At 51.8% G+C, this 17569-nt stretch overlaps 5 protein-coding genes across 5 annotated transcripts; 3 read left to right on the forward strand and 2 right to left on the reverse strand.

Moving 5' to 3' along the window:
• Positions 1–617: 617 nt before the first annotated feature.
• Positions 618–4005, forward strand: N7539_007353 (calcium-transporting ATPase; the record flags this gene model as incomplete). Its single annotated transcript, XM_056936954.1, has 5 exons — positions 618–735; positions 812–969; positions 1044–3362; positions 3485–3807; positions 3897–4005. The coding sequence occupies 5 exons, from the start codon at positions 618–620 to the stop codon at positions 4003–4005; spliced, it is 3027 nt and encodes a 1008-aa protein (XP_056787753.1).
• A 1907-nt stretch (positions 4006–5912) lies between these two features.
• On the forward strand, positions 5913–8176 carry N7539_007354 (putative l-fucose permease; the record flags this gene model as incomplete). Its single annotated transcript, XM_056936955.1, has 7 exons — positions 5913–6047; positions 6140–6240; positions 6362–6579; positions 6729–7073; positions 7183–7413; positions 7573–7778; positions 7985–8176. The coding sequence occupies 7 exons, from the start codon at positions 5913–5915 to the stop codon at positions 8174–8176; spliced, it is 1428 nt and encodes a 475-aa protein (XP_056787754.1).
• A 1088-nt stretch (positions 8177–9264) lies between these two features.
• Positions 9265–12405, reverse strand: N7539_007355 (non-specific serine/threonine protein kinase; the record flags this gene model as incomplete). Its single annotated transcript, XM_056936956.1, has 5 exons — positions 9265–11696; positions 11763–11910; positions 12005–12122; positions 12196–12224; positions 12355–12405. The coding sequence occupies 5 exons, from the start codon at positions 12403–12405 to the stop codon at positions 9265–9267; spliced, it is 2778 nt and encodes a 925-aa protein (XP_056787755.1).
• Positions 12406–14531: 2126 nt separating this feature from the next.
• Positions 14532–16220, reverse strand: cdc43 (protein geranylgeranyltransferase type I subunit CDC43; the record flags this gene model as incomplete). The annotated part of the gene is made up of 5 exons (XM_056936957.1): positions 14532–14698; positions 14787–14895; positions 14956–15446; positions 15495–15540; positions 15630–16220. 5 exons carry the CDS (start codon positions 16218–16220, stop codon positions 14532–14534), a joined length of 1404 nt encoding a protein of 467 aa, XP_056787756.1.
• Positions 16221–16613: 393 nt separating this feature from the next.
• N7539_007357 (uncharacterized protein) lies at positions 16614–17439 on the forward strand (the record flags this gene model as incomplete). The annotated part of the gene is made up of 3 exons (XM_056936958.1): positions 16614–16751; positions 16833–17255; positions 17362–17439. The coding sequence occupies 3 exons, from the start codon at positions 16614–16616 to the stop codon at positions 17437–17439; spliced, it is 639 nt and encodes a 212-aa protein (XP_056787757.1).
• Between the last annotated feature and the right edge of the window lie 130 nt (positions 17440–17569).

Raw genomic sequence — 17569 nt, forward strand, 5'->3', positions numbered from 1 at the left:
GGTCGTCAATCACGATGTCATCACCAGTAAATCTAAATCGACTGATCAAGGTGCGCAGCGTACGGGTCCGAGGAACCTCTATGCTACCACGCAGCGCAGTGTAGTGTCCTAAAGAAGCCTTATCGTAGGTATACACCGAGGCACCGTAGCTCTCCTGCTTGATTGCAGATTCCGGAAGCCGACTGGGTCACGGGACACGGACACTCAGCCCCCATCAGCCCTGCCCGCGCGGGCCCTTGATGAGTCAGCTTGTTCCCCGATTGGAAGTACCCACGTACCCGCTAAATCAGCAGGAGACTGGAGGATGTTATGGAATCCACTGGATGAGAACACGTTGTGCCTCCGCTCGTTGGATCCTATCTGCCGAAAAAAGGGCCCGCCTATATCAACACGCCCTGTCCCTCGCTTGTTCTCGGCGTCGCTGTTTCTTGTTCGCAGCTGACTTCCGGCTGACTTTCAGGTGCCGTCATTAGTTCGGTCCTTCCTCTCTTTATTCCTTTATTCCCTTCTTTGTACCAATACATTTTAGATCTACCCCCGTTTCTCCCGCATTTTCCCCAGTCTTCTCATATTCTCTGGACACGACAGCAACCCTCGCGGGCCGTGAGACCGCAGCCATGGAGAATGCGTTCTTGCAGACTCCAGCGAAGGCGCTGGAGTACTTCAAAGTCTCCGAACACGATGGTCTCAGTGCCAATGCCGTGCTCGAGTCCCGGAAGAAGTACGGTCCTAATGGTAAGCAACGCGGAACTACCAAACTACGCTACGGGCATGCATGCGATGGAATATAAATCTGACAGCCGATTGACAGCACTCGCCGAGGAACCGCCTACTCCGATGTGGGAGCTGATTTTGGAGCAATTCAAGGACCAGCTCGTTCTGATACTGCTTGGCTCGGCAGCTGTGTCGTTTGTTTTGGCTCTCTTTGAAGAGGGTGATGACTGGACTGCCTTCGTGGATCCTGTCGTTGTGAGTTCATACCTTCCGGACTCGAACTTGACTACATTGGCAATGGAGACTAACTGAGTACCTCTCGCTCATAGATCCTGACCATTCTGGTCCTCAACGCGGTTGTTGGCGTGACCCAGGAGAGCAGCGCCGAGAAAGCCATTGCAGCTCTCCAGGAATACTCCGCCAACGAGGCCAAGGTTATACGTGACGGCACAATTCAGAAGGTCAAGGCTGAGGATTTGGTACCTGGTGATGTGATCATCGTCGCTGTTGGCGACCGAATTCCTGCCGATTGTCGCTTGATCTCCATTGACAGCAACAGCTTCCGCGTGGACCAAGCTATCCTTACCGGGGAGAGTGAAAGTGTTGGAAAGGACACCAAGGTTGTGCAGGATGTCCAGGCTGTTAAGCAGGACCAGATCAATATGCTTTTCTCTGGCACCACTGTCGTCACTGGCCATGCTACCGCACTGGTCGTGTTGACCGGAGCATCGACCGCCATCGGCGATATTCACGATAGCATAACCAGCCAAATTTCCGAGCCCACTCCCTTGAAGCAGAAGCTGAATGACTTCGGCGACATGCTTGCTAAGGTCATCACCGTCATTTGCGTCCTCGTCTGGCTGATCAATATTGAGCACTTCAATGACCCCTCTTTTGGTGGCAGCTGGACCAAGGGTGCTATTTACTACCTGAAGATTGCCGTCTCGCTCGGTGTTGCTGCCATTCCTGAGGGTCTGGCCGTTGTTATCACTACTTGCCTGGCTCTGGGAACCCGCAAGATGGCCCAAAAGAATGCTGTTGTTCGCTCCTTGCCCTCTGTGGAAACTTTGGGTAGCTGCAGTGTTATCTGCTCTGACAAGACTGGAACCCTGACCACCAACCAGATGAGTGTGGCAAAAATCGTCTACGTTAACAGCTTGGGTACCGGTCTGGAGGAAATCGAAGTCGAGGGCACTACCTTTGCGCCGGAGGGTAAGTTGACCCGCAACGGTAAGGTCATCGAGCATGCCGCTGCAACTTCGTCCACTGTCGCCCGCATTGCAGAGGTCTCGGCCCTTTGCAATGCGGCCACTTTGGCTTGTGATGCGAAGACTGGCACATTCTCCAACATTGGTGAGCCTACTGAGGCTGCTTTGCGCTGCTTGGTCGAGAAGATCGGTACCCCTGATGTGGCTATCAACCAGAAGATTTTCAGCCAGCCGGCTTCCGAACGTCTCCATAATTCCTCCTCTTTTTACGAGGCACGCTCTGCTCTCCAAGCTACCTATGAATTTTCGCGGGACCGCAAGAGCATGTCTGTCCTCGTTGGTGAAAGCCACAACCAAAGGCTCCTCGTCAAGGGTGCACCAGAGTCAATTCTGGAGCGCTGCTCTCACATTCTGCAAGGCTCTGAAGGCTCTCGTGTCTCCATGACCGCAAGTCACGCCAAATTGATTACGGAAGAGATTGTTGAATACGGCAACCGTGGTCTCCGTGTCATGGCCCTCGCTAGCGTGGACAATGTCTCCGGCAATGAGCTGCTCAAGAGGGCGACCACTACTGAAGATTACACCAAGCTTGAGCAGAACATGACTCTGATCGGTCTGGTTGGTATGCTGGACCCCCCTCGTCCTGAAGTCGCTGCTTCTATCCAGAAGTGTCACAATGCTGGCATCCGTGTCATTGTCATTACTGGTGATAACCGCAACACTGCCGAAGCTATTTGTCGCCAAATTGGTGTATTTGGACCCAACGAAGACCTGACGGGTAAGAGCTTCACTGGTCGTGAGTTTGACAGCCTGAGCGAGTCCGAAAAGATAAAGGCCGTCCAGACTGCATCCCTCTTCTCGCGCACGGAGCCTACCCACAAGTCTCAACTCGTTGATCTCCTCCAATCTATGAACCACGTTGTTGCCATGACTGGCGACGGTGTGAACGACGCTCCTGCTCTGAAGAAGTCCGACATTGGTGTCGCCATGGGTACCGGTACCGATGTTGCCAGGCTGGCTGCTGACATGGTTTTGGCCGATGACAACTTTGCTACCATCGCCGTCGCCGTGGAGGAAGGTCGCTCGATCTACAGCAACACCCAACAGTTCATTCGCTACTTGATCTCGTCAAACATCGGTGAGGTTGTATCGATTTTCCTCACTGCCGCTCTTGGTATGCCGGAAGCTTTGGTTCCCGTGCAACTTCTGTGGGTCAACCTGGTTACCGACGGTCTTCCTGCCACTGCTCTTTCATTCAACCCTGCCGACCACGATGTCATGAAGCGTCCTCCCCGTCGCCGTGACGAACCTCTTGTCGGTGGCTGGCTACTGTTCCGTTACATGGTCGTTGGTACTTATGTTGGTGCTGCCACTGTCTTCGGATACGTGTGGTGGTTCATGTATAACCCCGAGGGACCTCAGATCTCCTACTATCATCTAGTAAGTTTTGCATTGCGGCAGATCCTCAATTTCCCTCTCTGGCGCGATAAGCCAAGTCATTAGACATGATAAGACACCATAGAAGGACCAAGTTTTATGCTGACTCGTTCGATCCAATCTAGTCTCACTTCCATCAGTGCTCTGCGCTTTTCCCAGAGATTGGCTGCGAAATGTTCAGCAATGACATGGCTAAGTCCGCCTCGACGGTCTCTCTGTCTATCTTGGTTGTCATTGAGATGTTCAACGCTATGAACGCTCTGTCCTCCAGCGAATCGCTGTTCACCTTCTTCCTCCACAACAATCCGATGCTGGTCTACGCCATCACCTTGTCGATGGTCCTCCACTTTGCTATCCTGTATATCCCTTTCCTGCAGACGCTGTTTGCGATTCTGCCCTTGGACTGGACGGAATGGAAGGCGGTTCTTTTGATCAGCGCTCCTGTCATGTAAGTTCCTCGCCCTTCGCCCCAATTTCCTTGCGCGCGGCGATTCGCAAATTTTGGAAACATTGTGAGCTAATCTCGTCTGCTTGTAGTATCATCGATGAGGGCCTCAAATTCATTGAGCGTCAATTGTACAACCAAAAGGTCACCGTGGCTCCGCTTGCCCAGAATGGCAGTGTTGGCAAGCCCAAGACGGCCTGAAGAGGAGAGTCCGACGGGGCTTTTCACGTATTGACTGACGCAGTCTAGCATGAACCTTGGGGTGGAAGGAATTCTTGGAGTCATTGTAGATTTTGAATACAGCGGGTGTTGTTGGCTGATTGATGCCCTGGGGGGCCCCTTGGGCACCATCTACGAGGCACATGTTGGTGTTGATTGAGCACTTGTCTTTTTTGGAGTATGCATGGCTTTTATAGATGAAAACTCAGAATAGAAAACCCTCATCACTCTAATGACTGTTCCTCCCCTGGTCTTCGAAGAGGCCGAATTGGCGTGGCGGAATCGACCAAGACGAGGAATGATGGTCCTCAAAGTCTGATCTTCTAATCAGCCTCACCACGGCTTGCCCAAGTCTATCTAGACAAAGCTCATGAGAGACCCAGTTGACCTCGGTGATGGTTCTTCTAAAACAGCCGCAATGTCGAACATTACCAGAATTGGTCCATTAGTATTCCAAGACAGGATCCGATTAATTCTATAGATCTCCTTTTTCGACAGCCCCCCCCCCCCACTCCCCCATCTTCTTTGTCTTCTTGATCGAACATTTGCGTTCGATGGCGAGAGCGACAGTCATGTAATGCTGAAAATACCCGAAACAATTACCCGACAGCTACATACGGGCCCGACTTGCTTCAATTGTTTTCCTCTTCTCCTCGTCTTCCTACGTACCAGATGCGACTTCAGTCTTGGCAGACGCCACATAGTCCCGCGAATCAGGGTTTGGGTATTTTTCTCCAATAGCTGCATGCCGATGCTGACTGGATGGAGTGTAGTAGAGTAGTGGTTGAAGATCAGCGACTCTTCGATGGTCTATGAAACTGATTCCCGGCAATGCTCTGGCTCTGCAGCCCCGCAAATTCCAGTCTTCTCCGGCTTTGACTTTACAAAGTCTAAACTCTCCGTCTTCGTGACTTCAAGTGCAGTCTCTACTCTCTACTCTATCCTACTCGCTCGCGTGTCGACAGGATTCAAGACGATGGCTTTCCTTTGCATGCGACTGGGACTGGGTGTGAACGTCCGACTGCGAAGTTCATCGAGGTCCATTTGTTGGCGTGATCCTTGTGCCGAATGTACCATGGAACCCTCCGAAGTCGCGGCAACCCAAGAGAAAGTGATCGACAAAGGTCTCTCCGCGCTTGGCTCGCGGGTGGGAGGCATTTCCCCGGATTTGAAGATCAAGTGGGGTGACTACCCAGGCCACGTTCGACTCACAGAATGCGGAGAAGATTGATCATGTTGAAGCGGGGCAATCGACGATGCTCTCCTTGAAAAGTGACACTGAAAGGGTTCAGATCTCAAGGAGAATGGGGGGAACCATGACCAGAGAAGTGGCGGCGCAGGCGATGCGACGGGTCTTTTCGAAATGTGATGTGATGCAGATCCCATACTATTTCGGGCTGTCACTCGACTGGACGAATGGCATTATACGGGTTTGATTCTTTCCCTGCGAGCGAGTACAGCAGGAGATACTCTGTTCCCACTTCTTCGTCCAAGGAATGCAAGTATCGCGGGGGAGGGGGTTGACCCGCCGGTTGAGGGTGAGTTACTGCTGATCTGAGGTACGTACTGCCATCGATGGAATGTAACCTCAGCTAACTAGCGGGTATTTAGTATAGAATGTTCATTACTCCTTCAATTCCCAGAGTCTTCTGGAAGTTCGGGACAACGCCCTGTACAAAACACGGTCGATGTTCTACCTGATGTCGAACAAATCTGTCTCCTTCAATCCGTCATAGACAACCCTCGACCTGATAACCATGCGCTTAACTCGAGTGCACTGATTTCAGAAAACACAAACTTCGCGCAATTTAATTCACTTCAGAAATTCATTCTCAGCTCATTATTCCAAGGACACAAGGAGGGCGATCACCTTTTTCGTCCACGTCGCGATGGGCTTCAAAGAAGTCTTCAGAAACCGCTCCGGTCTACGGATCGACAATCGTAAGACAACGTCCGCCTCAACACTCACCTTGCGTCAGAGCCTCTGGCCCCTCAGTCTCGTGACAATTTTATTCTTTCTATGGGTACGCAATCCATGTAGTGACTCGACTTTGCTTTAGACACATGTCAAACGTCGGCTCCGCAAGCTTGATACGTGTACTGAACACATTGCTAGGGTTTTGCATATGGACTCCTTGACACGCTGAACAAGCACTTCCAAAATACGCTACATATCGATCGCACACGATCAGCCGGTCTCCAAGCAGCATATTTTGGGTATGCGCTCACCTGATCCATGGCTCATAGACTGCCTCACATCCAAGCGAGGAGACTTTGACGTTCCAATCGGTCCTCCATTGGTAACGCTTACATGTCGACTAACGAGCGCTCTATGTAGCGCCTACCCACTGGCCTCGCTCGGCTACGCCAACTGGATTCTCCGCCATTATGGATACAAAACCGTCTTTATCTTTGGTCTGACTTTGTACGGCATCGGTGCCTTGTGCATGTGGCCAGCGGGGCTCAATCAGTCCTTTGGTGGATTCTGCGGTGCGACATTTGTTATTGGGTCTGGCCTGGGATCTCTGGAGACCGCAGCCAATCCATACTTGACCGGTATGCTTTGTTTCTTGTTCTGTTTGAATGAAGGAAGAGAACATTCGTCGATCCACTCATGGAAAGCATCGCTAGGAGGAGGACGGACGACCGAAGGTATCGAAACATAGCAACCAATCACTAACACTTACTCTCTTACATCATAACAGTGTGCGGTCCTCCCCGTTATGCAGAGATTCGAATCAACTTTGCCCAATCTTTCAACGCCATCGGAACCGTTGTCGGACCTGTTCTCGGTTCCTATGTATTCTTTACCGGCACAAACGATACCGTCACTGCGCTTCAGCGCGTTCAATGGGTCTATCTCGCCATCGGAATTTTCGTCTTCTGTCTCGCTGCTGTCTTCTTCGTTTCAAGCATCCCTGAAGTCACGGACGAGGATATGGCTTTCCAGGTAGCAGAGACTCACGTGGATGAACAGGAGAAGCCCTTCTGGAAGCAATATAAGCTATTCCATGCTGCGCTGGCGCAATTCACTTACACCGGAGCCCAAGGTATTTCCGCTCCATCAATTCACTTCTTGCCGGATCATTCAAGCAGGGCAACAGCTGAAGACAGCAATGCGGAGTACTGACCAATCTTGCCTTTTCTGCTCACTCATAGTCGCTATCGCGGGTTACTTTATCAACTATGCCGAAGATACCTGGCCTGGAACTACCGGTGCCAAGGGTGCAAAACTCCTTGCTGGTGCGCAGGGTGCCTTTGCCGCAGGCCGGTTCCTGGGTTCGGGAATCATGAAGTATGTCAAGGCACGCTGGGTGTTTGGTATCTATCTTTCGTGCTGTGTGGCTTTTTTGGCCACCTCTGTCACTCAGAGGAATCAGGCTGGTGTTGGTAGGTCATTTGTCCCTTTCTTCATAAAACAGAGAGAGAGAGATGGTGGGGGGAGAGGGAGAGGGAGAGGGAGAGATGCAGCAAACATCAAACTACTCAAGAACTTCGCTCTCAAGCATCTGAAATGGAGTAATAGCCCCCAACTAACAATTCACTCAGCAATGCTTTACCTAGTCCTCTTCTTCGAGTCCGTCTGTTTCCCAACCATCGTCGCTCTAGGTATTCGAGGTCTAGGCCGCCACTACAAGCGTGGCTCAGGCGTGATCATCGGCGGTGTCTGTGGTGGTGCCGTCGTTCCCCCGATTCTGGGCCATGTAGCAGACATGAAGAACAACACCGGCTTCGCGTTTATCGTTCCAACCATGGTAAGCTAACCCCCCCCCCCCCCCCCCCCCCTCCTTCCCCTGATTTATGCCACCGTCCACATCAACAAACAAGGCAAGGCCGGCAAGAATGTCCCGACACTATGATATATGATATTCTCAAAGCGAGCCTTTCTTGCAAGCCAAACGGCCTGATGGATAACCCTCGGAAGCAAGAACTGATCACTAACTCCTACACAATCTCACAGTTCATGGTCGTCGCATGGACCTATGCCGTGGCAGTCAACTTTGTCCCCTCGTACAAATCAACCGTGGACAAAGTCGGTGCAAGCCGGGTCGGACTCCAGGATCAAAATGCAAAGGATATAGAAGCTGCTTCCACGACCGCAGGGGATCATGTGGTTCCAGCTAAAAGGGAGAAAGCGGGTGATATTGACTGAGGAGGTTGAAGCGGATAAGGGAACGGGTCCGGTTCATGTTGAGCGGTTGTAGATAATTTTCTACTTGGATTGTGCCTTGTTATCCTTTGATTTTTTTTTCTCAAATTTTTTAGGGGCTTTTCTTCGTTGTCTCGTTTCAGTTTTTGGCTGATGATTGAGGCCAGGAAATTGAGAAAATGCTTGGTGCGTGATGTTCATTTGGTCTTGTTGAGAGTTTTACATCCATTTTGTATCATGGACAGGCGGTTCAATGGTATGACTATTTGACTCGGTGAAGGACATGGCATAAATTCATTTGATGAATCTAGACAGATGCTATCCATAGTCATACTGCCACGGCGCCTGAACAAATCGCCATTCATTTATCTCGAAGCAGAAACGGTCGCTCTGTGGACTCCCTGCCGGTAGCAAGTCGGGAAGCTTTGCAAATGAGACAATCAAATGAAACTACTCATCGATCAAGACTGAGGATCAACCACCATAATAAGATTACTCGATAAGACTTGCAATGTGGCCTTTTTGATTGACGACCATGGAATTTCAGCTGGGAAAGAGATGCAACGGTGCAGATGCTAAAGGGTATTGATGCGCCGGGAGAAAGCAAGTTCACCAAGTTTGCGTCAAGTAAGGGATGCAAAGAAAAGAGACAAATGAGAGTGTGGGGTCAAGCCATCTGCATCGTTGTTCGAGTACAGACCGTCGTTCGCGATGGATAATTTCAAGACAGATGCTTAGCGTGGGGAATAAAAGGATAGAGCGGAAGAAGAAGAAAAAGAAGAAGAAGAATGTCCCATGACGTACATGAGATCGCGATGAACACAGAAGGGGTATATGCGTAAATCAAACATGGTGATGCAAAAGAAATCGGAGCATGTTACAGATGCAAGCAACCTCTATCGTCTAAATGGCCGGGGCAATCCAAAGAAATAAGCAATCATCGACCAGTCAGTCGACGGCAAAGAAACAAGGAAACGGAACAGAAGAGTGAAATAGAGGGCAAATGAATGGACAAAAGGAAGAATGGGTAAAGGAAAGTCGAGGCGGAAATGGAGAAAAAAAAGTAACCATAGAAGACGTCCGCTCCTGGTCTATTCTGTCTGAGCCGGCTTCATAAGGTCCTCGGTATCTGCTCCAGAGCCTAGTTCAGCATTTGTGTCGCCGCCGGCAGTGGTCGATTCTGCAGTGACTACCGCAAGAGCTGCAGCTGTCTCGCTAGACGGAGAAAGCAGCGAGGACGACCGTGGAGGTCTGCCAGGGCTGGAAACTAGCTCTGGAGCAGGCTCCAGTGCTGGCCTGCAGTCAGATGATGGAGATCCAGTGTCTTGCGGTATGGCCACCGACACTCGAGGCGTTTCATCGTCGTCCGTACCCTTAGTCCGTGGCTCTACTTCCGGTGCGTCAAACTCGTCCACTTCTTCCACGTCCTCTTCAAATTCTTCGTCGTCTTCCTCTTCTTCGATAATTTGACTCTTACGAGCCGCAGGACGATGAGTGGAGCGGCTGATGGCAGGCATCGCCTCACTGCTCTCCACAGCCTGGCCAGGCATCGGGGAGTGGAGCGAGGTACCCGACGTCATCAAATTTGACGTGTGCAGCATCGGTCCCTTGAACGCGGATCGCTTTCGGCGAGCAAAAACCAAATTTGAAGACGGAGAATAGAGAATGGGACCTGGAACAGCTTCCGGGAAAGACGCCGAGAGATCATCCTCACTCCCAGGCAGTTCGCGCTGGGGCCCACTGGGCCCGCGCACTAAACGGATATTGCTTGGGAAGCGTGCAGATGAACCAGGCGTTGTCGGCAGCACCTTGATCGATGAGTGTGGAGACTTGGACATTCGCGCGGTAGGTGTTGCCACAGTGTCGATGCTGTTAGATGAGATGGAGGAGGCTTTGGAGTGTGCTCGAGCGTGATGGATGCTGCGAATAGAGGAAACCGAGGATGAAGTTGACTTGCGGCCACGCAGTCCAGCTGATGACCGCCGATAGGAGCCGCGAGGTGTGATGGGAGATGGCGAAAGGGAGTTGCGATGGCTCGAGTGGGCCGTATTCAGCGAGCGAGGTTGACGTGGATAAGAGTGTCGATTTTGTTGATATGAAGCACTGCTTGGCGCAAGACTGCTGGCGTTGGAGAAGCGTTTGGTCTGTGTGGGCGTGGCTACATCTGTAGAGACGTCGCCGGTGATAGAGGGCACGGGAGCCTTTTTCCCAGAATCATGGCTCTTACCAGGACTGAACTTTTCAGACAGAAATTTGCGCGAGCTGCCAGATTTGGCACTGGGGGACTTTGCTCGCTTGGCAGATTCGAGGAACCAGTGCTTCAGGGAGGCGAGTTGACTAAGAATCGGGTGCTGACGGCGCGACGCGCGGCGTCGGAAAATGCCATGGTGCTGCGTCAGTTCTGGTTGGGACGCACTAGCATGTAGCACGCTGGGGCGCGACCTTCTCTTATCTTTTGGCGGAGGCACTGGGCGACGACGAACAGACGTTGAAGCTGATGTGATGGAGCGTCTGTCAGCGGCTGTAGAGTCATTCTCGAGGGGCGTCGGCGGCAAATTCGAATCAGGTGAAGGGACTGGCAAAGGTTCAGGCAAGGCAGGAAGCTCCGGCACCGCTAGCTGAGATGGCAGGCTTCGCCTGTCTCGTCTCCCACGGTCTTGCAGCGAACCAGTCTGCATATGCCCTTCTTCATCTACTTCGACCAGGGCCGATGACAGCTTCTCCAACCGGCTGCTGGCCGCACTCAGTCGGCGGAGATTTTTCGCTTCTGCATCCCGCTCCCGGCGGCGCCGCTCACGCTTCAGTTCCTTGCGCTGCTCTTTCTCGATCAACAAAGCCCACCATCCCGCCAAAGGATCACAACGTTGGGCGAGCACATTCTCAATCACCTCGTCGATGTTCACGCCTGCACTTTTCATACGTTGCAGGGTCGTCTTCTCCAGCGGTGTGGTGAATGGGGACGGCCTGGGAATTTTCAAGATGGCAAGCTGTTCCGGGGCGTGCTCGGCGAGGAACGGATGGGCGAGAATATCATTGAGACTTGGTCGTATCAGGGGTCTCTTCGAAAGTAACAGATTTATCAAAGCCTTGGCGTCCTCTGGAAATTTGTCGTTGTATTGGGGGTCCTCGGACAGGATTCGCTTTTTCGTCACCTGGTCGTCGTCGTCATCGTACGGAAGCTCTCCAGCCAGCAGCGCATAGAGAATGATACCCAAACTCCAGACATCGACCTTTTCGCCCGCATATTTCTCTCCCTTTAGCATCTCTGGTGCGCTGTAGCAGATAGTACCGCAGAAAGTCTGAAGATAGCTGGCTTTCCCCTCATACTCTCTGGTAAAGCCAAAGTCACACAGTTTGACATTCTCGTGCTTATCAAGTAGAATGTTTTCCAGCTTCAAGTCGCGATGTACACAAGACTTGCTGTGAACGTAGGCCACGGCGCCCACCAACTGGGTGAATATGCGTTTGACTTTGTCGGCCGGGAGGGGTCCATGATGTAAAAGGTAGTTGTACAGTTCGTCACCTGAGAAGGTCAGTTCGGGGTCGCGACTTTCTCATCATCCTGCGCGATTGTAGCCTCTCCACCTACCTGGACAATACTCCAGAACTAACCAGACCAGGTTCTCTGTGACGATGACCTCGTACAGGCGCGCAATATGTGGGTGTAAGAATTGGCGGTGATGGTGAATCTCCCGTGCTAGATTGGTGTCCTCCTTGCTGGAGGACTTGAGCACTACCTGATTAACGGTTAGTGCGCTGGCCGTTTCGGTTTCCAGTGGATGTCGCCGTCCACCCGTGAGCGATCTATCGCTCATGGGTGTCAAGTCGTACCTTGGAGCCATTGGTGAGTTTATGCGATGCCAAATAGACCTTGCCAAATGAGCCTTTGCCAATCAATTTTCCCAGTGTATAGTTTCCGACACTCCGCAAATCTTTGGACGAAAACTCCCTGCCAAAGAACATCAATGTCAACCAACGGCGCCGAGGGTTGTACCCCAGTGGAAAGGTCAAGCAAGACTTACTCGAACAGTTCATTGTATGAATTCACAAGCTATGAGCCGAGTCCATCCTTGTGTCAGCCTTTGGTACCTCTGCAGAAGGGGGGTCCGGGCCCAGGTCAGGGGGTGGGATTTCTCTTGGTGGTGGTCGCAACGGCGACGGCGCGACTCCCCACGACGTACCTTTTCCTTTTGTTTCTGGCTCTGCGCTCCCGCTCTTGTCCTGGGCGGCATGAGTTATGACCGATCTCCGAGACTGCCGTCGGTCACGGAGATCTCTGGAGGGTGTCGGAAAGCGAGACTGGGGGATAGAGGCGGACTTTGTGTTGGTGTTGGCCATTCAAACAGACACAAGTCAGGGCTGTCGGGGAAACAAGTTCCGGGGCGGGAGGAGTGGCGGGTGCGCGGGCCAACGCAGGCCAGGGATGCACTGTTCAGGAGGACCGCGAGGGAAGCGTAGCGAAGAACAGCGACCAGACGTGAGAGAATGAGGAGGAGAGTAATGTCGAGGGGGTGGGAGAGACAGCAAAGGTGAAGGTGACGAGGATGCTCAATTGGGGACGAAAGCACGGGGAAATGCAGATGTCCAGTCTCACTAAACTTTGCTGGAGTTCCCGTCCAGCAAAACTTGGACGGACGTCAAGGGAAACGTGCCAATGCGGACCGGTGGAGTTTGGCCGAGGGGGCTTGAACTCGAACGGTCTTGGGACTCCTGTGATGGTGTTGAGGATTCTGGAACATCCGCCTCTGCTTCGAAATGTGAGACAACTTCAAGCCCGTCACGGGAGCTTACCAAACTAAGTAAGTAGTGCTCGCCGCGGGCGCAGATGCATAGCAGCTTGTCAGCTACAAGCCCACACTAGTTACTAGTCGTAGGGAGATAGATCTACCTGGTGTATACTGTGAAGTGTGAAGTGTAAAGTATGAAGTGAATACTCCGGACATCCGTGTTTACAACACTTGCACTTCTTTAGGTAGTTGTTTAGTCTTCTTCCAAATCGGCAGAGGAGTGATGGTGAAACATCATTGCCCCAGATCCAGCGCTCTATGCCCGCGACGGAATTGTTTCCAATCGTACGTCTCGATTTGGTTGTACTTGAAGCCCAAACAACACGGAGTGACTCGCGTGCTCTGCGCATCGTTGCATGACCTCATCCAGGGATCATTGCGAACCCTACCTTAGGACCTGCCCTTTGGTATACCACAGGACCCAGTCGAATTTCAGCATGATTCGCAACAAGACCAGGTTTGCAAATCCCCTGGGAGCCCCTTTGCGCCTGAAACCCGCAAAGCTCAATCCGAGTCTCCATCACCCTTGACACCCTCGGTATGAACGATCACAGTAGGCGTGGTGGATTGGTACCACCGCACCATGACAGAGTTTCAGGTCAGTGGTTGAATTGATCGCCTCCAAGATCCAACGACGAACTAGGGGCCCGCGTGATGTTGCGATACTCCCGACCCTGCCAGCCGGATTCTGAATCTATGGCCACGGGCGCGGTCTTGTACAGAGATCTAAAGGTAGGGTGGAAACAGGGTTTGTGGGGTCCACGAAAATACTGTGTTATGTGTGTGCGAGGTACCATTCTATCTCACCAACTGCCATAACGTGCAGGAGGCTACTAGGTTGAAAAGATGCATATGGAATGTCGCCTATTTAGTTCTCCGGGCGGCCAGGCACATATTCAGTACTTATATGGAGGCCTGGACAACTCCAGAGCGAGATCAATAGGTGAACCCGGAATCCGAGACCCCGTTTCATCCAATAAGACCAAGCCTGGAAAGGCTTACCATAGGTCTGTGGCTATCTATACATATTAGTGAGAGCGCGACACCTGTTAGACACCTATATCCGACGTATATAACATTATGGATCGTACAGGGGAAACATCTCCTCCAGAACTCTGATACAGAGCCCCAGTCCCGATGATGCTGGACACAGTAGCCTCTCATGTGAGATTTGTCCCGAGGAATCGAGCATCACCCATTGACTGATCACGGACGGAAATGGATTCCTTGGTCTCGCCGCAGCAGGGTTCCAATGTGAACTCAGTCCAAGGACACACGGATCCCTTGCACACCACCATCTGCTTTGCCGCCACTGTACTGAGTCCAGCGACTTGTTTCGGAGACAAATGTCACTCGATCCCAGATCAGAGGTATGCCTCTTTCGATGTGAAATGTCGTTCGTTCGTAAGAACTGCTATCTGAATTATCTGCACTGTACTCCACAGCAGTTGATCTTCTTTTACAATGCCTATTGAGGTCGAACACTCCAGTCCGCCACGTGCGCGCGGGCAGAGTCTCGGGGAGTGACATCCATCCCATGACGTAGTTCGACATCGATGCCCGCCGTCGGATCAGATCTCAGAGATCTCAACTTTATCGGTGGTAAATGACCACCATGGCAGGGACTCCAAATGCGCCACTGTGCGATCGGTCGCAACTAGAGCAGGTTCGACCCGAGTGAGACCCTCTTCGCCCTGAAATGCGAGCGATACGAGACCAAAGTACGAATGCAGGAGATCTGCGCGATTTCAATGTTTGTTAGATCAGTCCGCGATCGAAACTCTAACCTCGATCTCCGATATCTCACAAAAAGCTTATCGACTTACCTGGAGAGTCTCCGACACCCTTTCCAAAGCCCCCAACCAGATGCTGGGTCTTTCCTAAAAGGTATTGTCGGTTCCGCACGTCATCAATGACAGAATAACGGTCCAACATCTACATATATGTGGTAAGCCTCTCGCTCTAACCGCTCAGCCCTCATTATTATCCACGTACCATGAGTGCTGCTCCGTTCCAAAAGGAGTAGCATGTATCTGCCAACTTGTTGCATCGGCCATTAAATCCTGCACACGCCATTCCTTCGCCAGACTCTGGTGTCAAATAAGACAGCCCACGAATTTCGTCCTCTGTTGAATTCGAAGTTGACTTGACCTCTTGGTGACCTTCATCTACCGGTCGCTCCTTTTGCCTGTGGGACTGCATCCCAACCACTGACTCTGGTGTCTCCTCATCACATTTGATCATATTTTCCTCCTCCGCCGCCGCCGCCTCCTCCTCCTGCTCCTCCTCAATATCGTCCTCGTTCACTTCATCCTCGTCGCCCTCCCCAAGCAACTTGTTTGTCTGCCGCGATGCCAGCCAGTGAACCAAGGACTCAAAGCTTTTCGAACCCGGACACAGCAGCAGGGAGGACCGGCTTTTATCTGTTCCCCGACGCAGAAAGTGCAGAGATCCAACTGCACAATATGTATGGCCACCTAAATCGCCTGGTCAGAAAAGTGTCGCGCAGCAAAGGGGACGATCGGAAGACCAACTATGGGATTCGCGAAATGGTGACTCGCCCATTCCGCCGTCGTAGTTCTGCTCATTCAGAAAATGACGAGTCAATACCCGAAGAACCCCAAGAATGATACCACATGGAAAGCAAACAGCTCGACACATTAGCATACCTGACATTGCTCGATGAATGAAATTAGCCTTGCCACATCAATATCCTTCACTTCCTCCACGCCTTTTCCGTATGGACCTCGGAGCATGTATCGGATGCCCGACGCGCAACAGCAGTATCGTAGATCCCGATTGCCTTCAATAGCACCTCGTACCCCTATTGTCTCTCCAAAACTGCCATCTGCACGCTGTAGTTTTGGCAACCATTCCAGGCACTCCTTGCGCTTGACTCGGCTAAGGTCGTCGCCCAACATAAGCAAATTCACAAGCGCAAAGAACGTCGCAGGGATATTTGCCGGGTCCCAGGCTTCATTCTCGGATGTTCGTCGCTCGTCGCCAAAGTCTGTGCCTGGAAATCCGCGAAATCCCCCCGAGGGTACTTGGCAATGGTAGAGCCAGTCGATGTACCCTTGCCGCTCCTCGGGAGTAGTCTTGCTGTGAAGTACGCCGAGCACGTCGAGACCCCCGAGGGTCAAGTAAGCCAGGAGCATGCGATTCGAGTCATTGGATGTGTAGGCCGAGGGGAGGAATGTCTTCAGGCAGCGGAGGTAGTATTTCACATGGCGCTCTGTGTTGAAGATCGGAGCGGCCATGTTTGAAATCCAGAGCCGTTTCAGGGGGTTTGGTCAATATCCGCTTGAAAAGTCGAGGGGTAGTGAAGAACCGGACTTCACATGGAGTGACACTGGAGGTAGGAGATCTGTTCAAGAGAGGACATGAACAAGCTTGGTGGTACCGGCAGCATGTTGTGGTGGGCAGTTAGCGGGGGTTGCTTTCCTTAATCTGCGCAGCGGAACATCCGCGGTGGAAGCTCGAGTCGATTCCCCACTTGGCCTGGAGTGGACACTTTGGCGGCGGATCCTTCGGGCAAGCGTCGAGTCTCCCTTCCCTGCATCTTTTGAAAATAGAATTCAAAGTAGTGATCATTTTTTTTTCCTCATCAACATCTCTCTTCACCAGAGACTCCCTACCGATTCCCCGAAACCATGCCGCTCCTTTCGTCCAAAACTCTGATCCAGGCACATGCGGTGTTCCTGGTGGTAATTGCCGGTTATCTGCTCAAGAATCCCGCCACCATCACCGACTCCGACATTGTCTTTATGATGGGCGAGGCCCTCCGAATTGTACGCATATCCCACCTTCCTAGAAGCCCAACTCAAAAACTCAACCGAACTAATTCACGACTCAATTCCACCGACATACAGGATTTCCCCCCATCCACAAACCCAACGACCTCACCCTACGTGATTTGCTCCATCCTCCTCTTCACCGCCGCTGCAGTCGACCTCGTCCTTCTCACAAGTCTGCCCTTCCACGAAGCGTTGAACGATGCCCTGCCTTACATTCGACCTCTGCGTAACTCCAACCTCCCAGCCGAGGATCTGCAAGCTTTGGCGCGATTGCCCGAGTATATCACCAAGTCATTGACGATGTATTGGAACATTTGGATTGCTGTCTCCGCGGTTCGATTCGCGCTCTACGGCGCTCTGTCTTTCTATATCTATCAGGCTCGAGGAAACTTGGTCGATTCGACATATGCTTCCAAGGCGGCACCTACGGGCTTGGCGCAGTTGAAGACCCGCGTGGTCTTTACTTTTGCGTTTATGGAGATGATGGTGTGGTTCTGGGTATGTGGTTTCTGTGCCGGTGGATGGTCTGGTGCTTGGGCATTGTCTTCGCCCATTCGGCTTATTGACGAGTCAGGATGAGATAGCTAACCTCATGTCTTTTTAGGTGTTCTTCACGTGCCGCGAGGAGCGTCAGCAAAGATTGTCCAAAATGCTAGAGGATGCGCGAGAGGAGGCTAACTAGAGCATGCATCTATCTATATAGAGAGCTTACATGGTCTTTTCGGGACTTCTGAGTGATCCAAAAAAAATAGAATAATAATAGAGTTTGCATTCTTCCTTGTTGCAGAAGAGCTTTTTGAACTCTGACCTAA

Source organism: Penicillium diatomitis (genome assembly GCF_028827545.1).
Source record: "Penicillium diatomitis strain IBT 30728 chromosome Unknown utg000010l_segment0_segment0, whole genome shotgun sequence".
NCBI lineage: Eukaryota > Fungi > Ascomycota > Eurotiomycetes > Eurotiales > Aspergillaceae > Penicillium > Penicillium diatomitis.